Raw genomic sequence first — 13024 nt, 5'->3', positions numbered from 1 at the left:
CTTAGGAGTTCTTTATGCATATAATCTTGTTCTGAAAGGAAGAAAAAGTAGCATCCTGAAAGCTTAAAATAATTTGTCTGTAAACAACAGCAAATTAGCTCATCCTTTAATCAAATTGTGTTGTATTTTTTCCAACTAGAGACTCCAGGATGACAAAGAAAAATTAACAAAATGTAGCCATGCTTTCAAGAAAATAATGGAACACTTGAATATAGAGTATGAGACACTGAAGAGAGAGCTGCAAGAGAATGAGACGCATTCTCAGGTATAGCTCAAGCTACATATTATCTCTTCAGTTGTTTCGGTTACAGTTTTGGTTTTCTTATACACAGGAAGCATTGTATGGGCAGAATCAGTTTATTCCTTCTCAAAAGGTTTTCAAAGTTATGTGTTGCAAATGCATAGTTGTATTTTCTGTTTTCAAACCAAAGTTAATATCATGCCAATAAATTTCTTGTAAGCTTTGGATTTCAAAGTTACTAGGAAACAGGTCTTTCTCAGCTTAAAAATTGGGCAAATCGTCTGTTTAAGTGTTTGTACTAATGTTGCTTAGAACTCTCCCCCTTTTGCCCTTCCTTTGCTTGAGGAGTTTTGGGGACCAACTTAGAAACTACAGGAAAAAAAGGTCACTACTAATTAGATAAGATTCCTTTTGCTTTTAAAGTTATGGTGGTAAGTTTTTTCTTGCAATCTGTACTATTAATTCCATTTCCCTTTTTCCAATCCTTCTGCTCCTTGGAGACCACTGAAGTCTTAGGATTTCTTCAGACTTCTTTAAACCCAAGGAACTTTGGTGTATGAGTATATTTACATTTACATTTCAAAAGTGAATCAGGAAATAAGTTTATAAACTCTTGAGCAGCTTTGATTCTTTCATTATAAACACCCATAAATTGCAGTAATTTTGGCAACAAAAGTTTATTGGCATATAGATTTGAATGCACAGAAGGAAAATTGATAACCTCAAAGTAAGCTGAAAAATGGAAATTATATTATCTTCTCTGCATTTCACTGATATTTATTGTATCAGATTGTTGAGATCTTTGTTCTTTAGAATGGTTAATTTTTCTAATTCAGTTAAAAGGTGAAGAAGTTAACTTTCTTGTGGAGTGAATTTTATGGAGCAGATGAGAGGGTGTAGCTCTAAATGAGGGGACACACATATGCACTCCTAGCATATGATCATTGAGGGCTAAATCTGGGGTGATGATATAAACCCCCAAAGCTGCATGCCAAAGTCTGCAGGACTTCAGATACTGTATATTTTTTATGCCAAGATCAGATTCTTACTCCTAGAGATTATGTAAATCAGAAACAGATACCTAGCCAGTGTTAAGATACTTGCATAATGATGCTAAAAAGTTTATATAATAGTAGTTGTACTACTACAGTTCTATTTCAATGTGTGAAAAAAAGATTCGTTTCTTTGCTTTTTATGTCACGAGTGTAAATTTCATGAGAGTGAATACAGGTATATCTTAAAATAGCTGATGAATTGACATACATCAAGCATTTTGAAGTACCGTTAGCATTTACAGATCTTGAGGGTCTGGGCGATTTTGGAAGCATTCAACTGTATGGGTTGTGGCATTCAACGAGTTACTATAAAAATGCACTGAATATTCCCTTTGGTGTATATCAGACAGTATTTTAAACTTAGGTTCCTTTACTGGCTCTATTGCATCTAGCAACATCTGCAAAGGGGGCAATTAAAATTATAATTGGTTAGAAATATCATATCTTGGAAATAAATGACTGCCATGTTTGCTGTGAACCAGTACACTAAGTAACTGATGTTATCCACTAGATACTGTAAGATTTATTTTAAGTAACTTAGCAACTATTTTCGTATCTTCTAGCATAAGAATAAACTTTTAAGTAAAATGTTGCAATATTTTCCTAATTTGTTACCTTAGTTTCCACTGAAAGTTTAGTCTCAGATTGATTTTCAGTGTTTGCATTTAAAAATAACATCGGCATATCTTGAAATGCAGAACCTTGAACAGTAGCATCAGAAAAACAAATATTATAAAATTGTATTGTAAGGAAGCAGCCATCGATATAATGTCCACATTAGTTTCCTGTTGATGCTGAGAGTATTGAAGAAGTGCCAGCACTTAACCCACACTCCTACAATCTTCTCGCTGCAGCTCTGTTCTTATCACAGCTTCTGGCATCAGACAGGAAACTTAACTATGGAAGTAAGGAAGTTTCTTCTGTATAGCTCAAAGTCCAAGACAGTGTCAGGAAATATTGTATCTGTGGTGATTTTAGATGTTACTGATTTAAAGAAGAGATCATTTAAATGATACGAAGTATAATGAGAATTAGTGTCTCCCTGCAGTGTTCACCTTTTTCTGACTTGCTTATATATTTCCCTATATGACACGTCTTGAATTCTCAGCTGATTTTTTCCATAACCACTGCAGTTACATGCAGTGCTTTTATATAAATAGATGTATGAACTGCTAAATTATATACAGATTAATCTTTGGCAGCTTTAAAAATCATATTGCCATTGTTTCCCTTTTCTGTGGGATTTTTTGTGAAAAAACTTTGACCTTATAAGGGGATAGATTTTTTGAGATTCTATGTATAAAATACATGTGTAATAATTATAATTTTAATTTTTGGCTCTTTTTGTGTTTTCAGCTTACAAATTTGGAGAGGAAGTGGCAGCACCATGAGCAAAATAACTTTATGATGAAGGAATGTATCCTTTTCTTTAAGAAATACAGTAAAATTCATGCAGTGTATTAATTGAGGAAGAAGTCTGTTTCCTCCAGCAGAATAAGACAGGACGGAATGGGGAGCAGGAGATAGGGGAGGAGGGGAAAGGTAATGCTTTGCAAATGTCTAGTTAGCTGATAGATATTATGTATAGCAAAGCTTGCATGTGTTGTCTGAAACAATTTTACGGGGTCCTAAAGCATAAGATTTGTCTTGCAGTCTGGAGTTCTTCCTGTTGGGTCAGTTTCACCATTAGGTTTTGTATGAGATCATCTTCACATCTGTTCAGTCTTCTCTGAAATTATGCATCAAGTTTTAGCGTTGTTTGAAAATCTGTATAGCATGGTGACTTTGCATGGTATTTTGCTGTTTTAAAACACCATAAATAACAATGATGAAAAAGCAAAGAACAAATTATATGCATTTAATGTATTTCTTATCAAATAAAAGAGGAATCGCACATTAGCGGGAAAAAATCAGATAAATGTGGTAAATGTGGTAAGATATGGCAAGGAAATGCTTCAGCTGCAAACTTGGTTGGGATGGGGGAACTGCATTGTAGCACTCTCATTATGTGATGTTAATTAAAGAGTCACATTCCACTAATCGTATAAGACCTTCCAAAACATGAGCTGCAAGTGACTTTCATAAGGTACTTTTTGAAATTAGCAAAAGCACTGAAAGTTTTTTAAAGTAGAAGTGATGGTTCTTCTTATCTTGTACTGTTCTCCATAGTTGTTGTAGAGATCTGAATAGGGCATAGTTGTACTTTTATTTTATATTCTAGGGACTTCAAATTCACTGCAATAAATTCACTTCTTTAAAATTATTTAGGAAACAAAAGATCTGAAATCTCAAAGATTCATAGAATCACTATTATATGATTATAGTACAAATGTAATTGTAGAAGTAAGAGCAAAACTAGATCATATCATCCAGTGTTGCAGGTTGGATGACAGACATTGCGACATGTCTCAGAAAATGGCACAAGAATATATTTCAGGCAGTTTTGTGGTAGCCTAGCCATCAGGGAGGGAAAAAAGAATAATAATACAGGATCTGAATATAGCATTATCTTTTTCATATACTAGATATCCCATTTCTTATATTGGGTAAGTGCTCTAATTCTTAGAAAAAAATATGAAAAAAAATCTTGGACAATGTAATGTAATTGGAGCTACCTCCTCTATGAAGAAGGCTCTACAGGAATATTTTATTAAGGCAAGAATTTTAGATGTTATTTTTACTAACAGAAAAAAGCTCTAAAACAAACCAAGAGAAAAAATTGATTAGGATATTAAAAGTGCCTCCTAACTTGCTACAGTGTGTTACCTATACAAGTGCAGACCCTTATACCTAAGAGTTTTATGTCTCCTTGGGCTAGTGAAAAGAAAGGTCCTGCTTTCTTGGACTGGGACTATCCAAGAACTTGAACTGGGAGTTCTAAAGTGCCAAACTGTATGGCTGTAAATAGCTGAGTGCCTTGAAATGGTTTTGTTTGCCATGTAACAATGGGCAGAGTCTTCCATGAGGGCCCTACTGCTTATAGGTATGAAAACAAAGCTGACTCAGGCATGTAATCTCTTTTTATTACCATGCTTGGTATGAAATGGCAGCTAGTAAATTGGTGTAAATCTTTTAGACCCAGTTTGAGTTTTTTCCATTACTTGCAATCCTTGACAGTTTTCACAAAAGGAAGCTTACTGTATTGTGTTTCCCTTATGATCTCTCATGATGCTAATACTTATACTGGCAGTTTGTTTCCTTAATTCTTTTAATTAGTCATAGCAACAAAAAGTCAGGAGAGTGACTACCAGCCAATAATGAAGAACGTGAGAAAGCTGGTCACAGAATACAACAAAGCTCTCATAGAAGCTTTACAGAACACCAAGAACTGAACTCAGGCACTTCCTTCCTGCCCCAATGGACCAGCAATGAGAGATGTGCACAGGCAGCATGGAAAGCTGGACTACTGAGCTCCTTTGCTCACCACTTCGGTGACAGATATTCTTAAAAGTATTTTTTCCGGTTTTTGGAAGTCAGGGGTTTTAATAGTATCACTCCTTTTGCAACATTTAAAAATTTTAGCAATAAATTCGGAATTTTAGAAACTTGTAGAAATTAAAAGGAAATACTGCACAACAAGTGTAAAATCATCAGAACATTTTGCTGAGGCTTATTGCTGGATTGCATGTCAAATGTGAAACTTCATTCTGCTTCGCATAATGAATCTGTAATTGTCTTGTAGTCCTGTCACTGCCAAACAGGATAGTTTTCCCTGAATAAGGACTGCCTGACAGGCTCTCATATGCATTATCTTAAATGAAGTGTGTAATAAGATAAATGGTAATATCAGCATACCATCACTATTTAAATAGCAATTTATAACAAGTAAGGAAAACATCTAAGGAAGATAAGCATCCTTTTTAATCAGAATTGCCTCACAGTATAAAGTCTTATAGTAAAAGCAAATGTACTTTGGATCTTTCAGCAAATTTTCATTTCCCAGTGGAGAACTGATTAACTTCCTTATTTTCTATTTTTTTACTGTAATTATAAGGTGAGAACTGGGAGAGCTGGGATTAAAAGGTGTAAAACATAGCTAATACTGACCTTGTGCAGAACATTTTACTTCTGTAGTGTTCACCAATAAAGGAAGTAAAAGGGAATATTATTTGTATTTTCTGCAATGTTTTTTTTCCCTCAGGTTTCAAGCTGCAGTGTCATATGCAACCTCTGCTTTGACAGAAATATATATAGAGAGATTCAACACAGAACAAAACCAGGACTGATACAAAATTAACAATGTGTTTTATAATACAGAAATTTCAGAAAATGTTTACATAAAATGAAATTTCAGTGTAGATATATTTCCCTCACATTCTACATGTAATGTAATTATAAACTACCTATTGATAATTTTCTCCACCTGGTGTGTTGTAAGCTAGTTCTGATCAAAGAGAAAAAAACACAGTTGACTATAGATGGGAATCTTAGCCAGACAGTAATCTAGCCTTTTACAAAATATAATAAAAAACAGTGAAGTCTGGATTTATAGTTGTTCTGCTCTCTTAGAAAAGTTTTCCAACAAAGAAGTAGATTATGTGATTCACTTTTCAGAACTGGAGTAGACAAAGAATTAGAAAATGTGCCGGGTCTGTTAAAGTAGAATTTCTGTATTTTTATCTCTAAATTTCTCCAAATCTATGATTGTCATTTTGAGTATGACGAGGTAAGTAAAACAAAAATATTAAAGATTCTTGCAGAAAGCAGCATGTTTCCAAATTCAGCACAGTAAATGCTGTTGCTCTGTATATTCATGTCTGTATAATATTTAGAGATAATGGAACAGGATTTCTATAAACCAAGGACTGTTATCTAGGGGAAATTCCCACTAATGTCTCTTCCTTCCTGTCAAAGTTTCAGCTGTTCCAGAGGGAGCCCATTATTTGCTGAGATAAAGTTGAAGTCTAATATTCTCACTAATCAAACCATCAGCCGGAGAGATCGCCTCCTGAATTCCACTTGTGCTAAAATAACGTATTTTAATGAACAATGGAAAAAAGCTGCAGACTGAACAAACAGACTGCTTTAAATTCTCTTTCACTCAGGGCAGGGGATGGTTTTATTCCTTGGTAGTGATTCTGTAAGATAGCATGGTAAAGTCCACAGGTTTTTGTTGCGATCTGCAGGAGATGCCTGTGGTAAAAGCCCTGTCTCCAACATGCTGTTCTTTTCCTTGTTCTCTTGAAGGATGTCCTGATTACCTGATTCTGTCTCAGAATCTTGTCAATCATTCCTTCTTTTAACAGTTCACCATTATGGACCTGGATCATGGTCATAGCACCCGTGGCTGAAAAGAACTCTGTGGATTCTAAATGGTGAGCTATGCAGCAAGTGTTTGATCTCCCTCTAGGAGGTTACTAGCTCATTCCCAGTAGTAAGCTGAGCAAATTGTATCCATATCTAGCTCCTAAGGTCTCGGTGAAAAGAACCCTTTCTTTAACTCTTTTTTTTTTTTAAATACATGTTTAAGTACCAGACCCACAGCACTTTTTTACCAAAGGTCCTGTGTGTATATCAAGATCAGTAGGAGAGATCTCTCTACCCAGGCAATCTTTTATCCATTTTATGCTATGCCTTCAAACTGAGAGGACATTGATTAAGTGGCAGCATCTATGGGATGGAGAGATTTAAAACTTCTGCTCACCAGGGCTGAGTAGAGGTAAGATCACCTCCCTCAGCCTGACGGCAATGTCCTTCCTACCACACTCCAGCATAATCCTGGCCTTTTTTGCCATGCATTGTTGGCTCATGGCCAGCTTGGTGTCCACTGGGAAGGACCCCAAGGTCCTTCTCAGCAAATCTGATTTCCAGCCACTCAGCCCCCAGTGTGTATGGGTGCCTGGGTTGTTCATCCCCAGGGGCAGGACCTTGCATTACCTTTGTGGAATTACATGAGATAGATAGGATCCTGTCTGCCCGCTTCTTCAGCCTGTGAGGTCTCTCTGAACAGCAGCACACCCAGCTGGTGCATCAGCCACTCCTCACAGCTTTGTACCATCTGCAAACTTGCTGAGGGTGTGCTCTGACCCATCATCCAGGTCATTAGTGAAACGGTTAAGAGTAGTGGCACAGGTATCCCTCCCTGGGGTGCCACGCTACTGTCTGGCCTCCAGCTTCACTTTGGGCCACTGATCACACAGTGAGCCTCAAACCAATTTTCAGTCCACCTCACTGTCCACTTACCTAACCCATACTTTGTCACCTTATCTGTGAGGATTTTGTGGAAACCATCGTGCTAATGTGGAGGTAAACAACATGCACACCTCTCTCCTTGCCCACTGAGTTAGTTACCTCATTGTGGAAGGCTATCAGATTGGTTAAGCATAATTTCCCCTTCATAAATCCATGCTATCTATTCACGATCACCTTCCCTTCATGTATCTGGAAATGGTTTCCAACATAAGGTGCTCCATCAGTTTTTCTGTTATCAAGGTGAGGCTCACTGGCCTGTAGTTCACTGGCTCACTCGTCTTGCTCTTCCTGAAGATAGGAGTGACATTTGCTTTCTTGAAGTCTTCAGAAGCCTTTCCCTATCACCATGAAAAAAAGGTAATCGAGAATGTCCTCACAACGCTATCAGCCAGCTCCCTCTGCACTTGTGGGTGCATCCCAAGAAGCCCCATGGACTTAGGTATATCCAGTTTCTTTAAAAGTTCCCTAACCTGGTCCTCCTCCAAGAAGATGCCACTGAGGAATTAGGATACCAGGTTTTACAGTATCTATCACTCCAAATCCCACTTCACTGGAATTTCATTTTCAAAATCTGTCAACCAAAGGTTTCTTTATTTCTATGTTATGTTTTTTCTTTGCATGCAGGTGAGCATAGGAACAACTGTCACTGTTCCCAGCTTACGATGGAATGACACTGCAGCAATGTTGTTTCCGTATTCAGGGACATCATCATATCTTCAGGCAAACTGTTTTTTTGCTTCAGGCAAGAGTTAATCCTCTTATTGATCTTCCTGCTTCATCTTACCTCCACAGTTTTCCATTGTGATCAAAAAAACTTACTTTCAGAATGAGTTGATGTTTTTCCTTAAGTTAGTGAGCTTAGAAGACAACATGCAACATTCCTGTGAGCAATTCCAGACAGGTAGAACACTGAGATTTGTTTTTAGTGCTTTCTGCCTGACAACATAAATTAATGCTTCTTAGAAGTGGTATGTGCTGTTTCACAGTCAGAGGGCAACATTTCCAAATTGAAGTGGTTGTAAAATCTTCCAGTGCACTGCCATTTTTCTGCTGTTAGCATAAAACAAAAATACAAGGCATAAGGGAGGCCTAATGATGGGGCACTAGCCATAAGAATATCTTAATTTGAGGAGCAATATATTAAACTACTTTTATAACTATTCCGCGAAGTATCTGCTTTGAGTGAACTCCTTGGAAACATGTCTCATAGTAGTAAGGCATCTGGGTGGGGTTGATGTGGCAAATTGTCTGGAGTGAAAAAAACATATCTCAGATTCTGAAAGAGGTCATGAAACTGGAGTGACTTCAACAGATGCACAACAGTGAATCCTAATTGGACGCTGAATGCTCTTTATATTGTAGGGGACAACTCCAGCCAGGGCAATGCTACAATGTGCAGGTTAATCACTGGGAAGGGGAACTGAATTACTCCCAAACCAAATAATTGCCATCTTTTTCTTCTGTGGTAAAGAGGAAGGAAACCTTTAAGCAATTTATGACTGCAGAGATGATCTGAATTCAAATCCCAGCTTTGATTGGTCATTCGTTGGGATCAGTAGAAGTTTGGAGCACAGGAAGAAATGTTCCTTGTCCTGACTTGCGGTCTACACTTGCAGGCTCTCCTTTCAGGAAGGAGGACTAACTGGACAATATGCCAAATGTGTGAAATGGAGGAAGCCTCCCACATTTAAAAAAAAAAAAAGAGCCAGAAACATTAAATGATCCGCTCTTGTTTCCTCTTGTGAAGCTGATTCCTTGAAAGCTACATTCATTTAAAGTGACTGAGCTTGATTCACTGAACACTGGTATCTTTGGATCAGGCCCAAGATTTCTGCTGTGCAGCAAAGGATGAGTAAGGTGCGAGACCTCTGTCTCCGACATACAACATGAGTTTGCCCACAAATACTCAAATGGGGTGAGGGAGACTCAATACCTTGGAAAGTTAGAAAGAAAAAGAAAATAATTATTACAGCAGAAATTAGCAATAGTATCAGTCACCCTGACAGTTATGCATGGGAGACAAAATTCCAGATAAAGCCTTCAGATTTTCAGTATCTTTCCTTTGCTTTTTCTTCTTCCAAAGTAAATGAAGAGAGGGCACTTAATGGCTTGGACTTGTGTTCAAGTTTGCTGTATTTGTTAATTTTTTTGGCTTATTGAGATGAAAGTTACTGAAGTTCTTTACCAACATGGAAATCTACATTTTAACTTCTCACATTAAGATGAGACATGCATGCCATTCACACTTCCATATTTCAAGAATTGCTAAAATTATATTGTTCAAACTCCAAAAAAAATTTGCCATTTAGAAATCTTTCTCTCACACAGAAAGAAGACTGAAGTGGAAGTTGGAGTGTTCAAGAGAAGGAACTGTAACACTACAGCTCACCAACAGTGCACGTGTGGGTCTCCTATATTAGCACAACATTTTGGCCAATCCCAGTGTGACATAAATTTGGAAGCAGAGCCAGGTGGATAGCAAATTTACCACTAAGTTGCACTTGTTGGTTGGATGCCTGTTAAATAAGGTTAAATGATGCAGTCATCAATTCAAAATTACAATTAGAATCACATCAACAGTGTGAAATTAATTCAGTGGAAGATAGTGGGTCCTGCAAGCAGGATTTTAAGAATGTATTTTGGTAGCTGTAATGGATGAAAACACTAACCTTGAGATCTAATTAGCATGACCCATTTCCTGGTCCATGGAAGCAGCAGTCAGATCTGCAAACTTCAGGTATATCAAGTGGCTTACACAATTAGTCTTTATCTCTCCAAATTGCAGAGATGTGAAATTTGCCTTGCTAATGCTGGGCTAATTTAGGCAGTTATATTTTTATTGCTGTGCATCATTTGAGGTTACTCAGTGTTAATATCTTAAAGACATTTGGATATACAGTTGTTACCATTAAACAAAAATATGCAGATTTATTTGTCATTCAAAATGTATTGTAGAAAAATTAAGTGGAAAAGCAATAATGGAACAGAGAGGAGAAAAATGGTGAACTCTGTAGCTTCTGTATGAGCTCTGCTTACCTCCTCTTGGATGATGCCTCTTTCAGGCTGGAGAATCTCATTCATCTCCAGACTTCGACTTCAGGGCTGCAGGCCTATTAACATCTCTTATGTCTGTGCTCCCAGAATCTGATCCAATCTTGGCAGAGAAACAAAAGCTTGATTTGGGGTTAATTTAGCACATGTTCAGAATAATCTGTTTTAACCAGATCTTTTGAAAAACAGAACAGACATGGTCTAAAGTAGGAAAACAATGGGCTCAAAAAGCAATGGCAACAAGGATGCCATTGTGTACTTTTCATAAAAACTAAGTGGGATATAACTAGCTTGCTTACTTCTCACTCCATGTGACTTTATATACTTGTTTGACATATCAGTGGCCATCACCATTGCTGGCTCTTCACTTCTCACTCTTTCTCCAAGCATCTTTTAAGATAGTCTCGGTCCCTTTTGTCAGCAAAGAATTGGGAAACAAAAATTATTTTTTTGTCCTTCTGCTGACAACAGGCCTAAAATCTACATAAAGCCTATTTAGCAAGATACAAGTGATGCACAAAGTACAAGTTTCCAGAGTATAGACCTTAGTCAAACAGCCTGATGTCCTTCACAGTGACTTTACTGATAAAGAGTCCCTAAAATACTCCTGTGTTCTTTCATCAGCTGAATTTTCCCCTTGAGAGAAACCTGAGATTCCCATGAGATCCTGTGTTTAATTCCGTTGTAGTAAATTCCCTTCATTTCACTAGCAAGGAAGACAGGAATGCAACAGCTCCCTTTGGCTGAGGCTGTTCTATAGACTGCTCAATGCTCAGCCATTTTCCAGACTATGGTCTCCTGAAAATCCAAAAGAAGCTCTTTTTTGAGAAGAAAATAAAAATGCTGAGAAAAAAATCTGATCATAGCTGTATTTACAATCCTGAGTTACCTTTTGAGCATGCATATGCAGGAGAGGCAGTAGAAAAAGCAAGAAGTAACTGCACCTCCTCAGCACGGGCTTCCAAGTCAAGAGAATGAGCTGCAGCAGAAAACAGACTCTGTTACCTTTTCTACCCCACCTTAAAGTTTCTCAAAACCACCTGTTAAAACATCACCACTCCTCCTCACTGTCCCTTCCACGTTAGTATGACTTCTCTTTATGTACCGCAGAAGCCCTTATCTCACTCCAGTTTCTACACTGCCACCGCATTGCGTAGGGGTAAGTCCTCATCCTGACCGCTTAGACCAGCAACAACCCATGTCCTCTGACTGGCCACCTGGCTGCTACCTCTCAGTGCCAGGTGATCCAAAATATATGGCTTAGGGCTGTTGTTGGCCTCAGTGGCGTAGGCTGTTCTGTAGGGGAGAACAAGATCTGCTTAAGAAGCATAAGCTCCATCATTTTTGAACCTCCGCTTGACATTAGCTGATCGTGGTGAGTAATAACTCCTACAGTTCCTTTACTGCCTCCCACTAACACATATTAACATCATGTCAAGGCCAAAGTAATGGCTTGTTTCCAAAAAGCATAATACAGCCAGACACTGCGAGAGGATATGTGTTTTCTACTAACACATCTACCTGATTAAAGAAGTGCAGATTGGCATTGTTTCTTTTTCCTCCTCATATATTTCCATGTGCTACAAATGTATGAATGGATTGCCCTTGAGACAAGTGTGCTGCTTATCTAAAGAGGAAAGCCTGGTGTCAGGAGTTCAGGGCACTTGGCATATCATAAAATTAGCCTTCAGGAGACAGAGTTATGAAAAACCATGTTTAATGTTAGGGTTATATTTGCATGTTGAAAGACAATTTGTTTCCCTGCTGTAACTAATTTAAAAATTCATGCATGCCATTATGATGGGTGTTAAGTTAGATGTGAATGCTGATATGTATTAATCAGCAAAACTGGATGTTCCTGAGGACAACACTTCAGCAATCACATGGGGCTGGACAGCCTTTCTGAGTCTTTCCAAGCACATTTAGAAAAGACAAGGGGTGTAGTCTATGGGGTCCAAATACACCTACAAACCCACCTGAGAATGTGGCATGGGCACACTCATTGGCCAGCCCAGTAGTCAACAGCCTCTATTAGACCCACATGCAACAAAAGCTAGAGTAACTCGGTATTCATATTTTACTCTTCCTGCCATCCTCACTTTTAGCCCAGTTTCTTGCACTTCTTGCCAGAAGGCTATTTCCAATTCTTCTGCTCTTTAATAGTGAATACAGGCTGACGTTTAAAACCCTCTTGTTTGTAGATCAGTCAACATAAGCTGAGGACTAGATAGCTAGAGATGGGCTTGTGCGTGGGATCCCGCTATGATATCGTTGATGCTTGGTGGAAGGGACAGACAACTGCACTGAACTTCTGTGTTGTTCAGTAATCAGACGGATTATTAGGTCATACAGGTTTTAGTTTACAGGACAGAAAACTGATATGACATACTTTTAGGAAGACTCGTATTCTAATAACATGAAATATAAGGATGAAAATATGGAAGGTAGGGCTGGCAGACACTTAAATATGAGTGAGAATAAGCCA

General features: G+C 38.0%; 1 protein-coding gene across 1 annotated transcript in view; it reads left to right on the top strand.

Annotated features, from left to right (window-relative positions):
- Window positions 1-4628, top strand: part of IFT74 (intraflagellar transport 74) — a gene marked incomplete at both ends in the record, with an annotated part of 40038 nt that extends 35410 nt beyond the window's left edge. The window contains 3 exons of the mRNA XM_082013106.1: window positions 140-265; window positions 2653-2713; window positions 4513-4628. Coding sequence (XP_081869232.1) covers window positions 140-265; window positions 2653-2713; window positions 4513-4628 — 303 coding nt within the window. The remainder of the gene's footprint in view (window positions 1-139; window positions 266-2652; window positions 2714-4512) is intronic.
- Between the last annotated feature and the right edge of the window lie 8396 nt (window positions 4629-13024).

This window comes from Phaethon aethereus (assembly GCF_964289735.1).
Source record: "Phaethon aethereus genome assembly, chromosome: Z".
NCBI classification, from domain to species: Eukaryota; Metazoa; Chordata; class Aves; order Phaethontiformes; family Phaethontidae; genus Phaethon; species Phaethon aethereus.
Note: the sequence above shows the minus strand (reverse complement) of the source record. Positions and strands in the feature narration are given on the sequence as shown.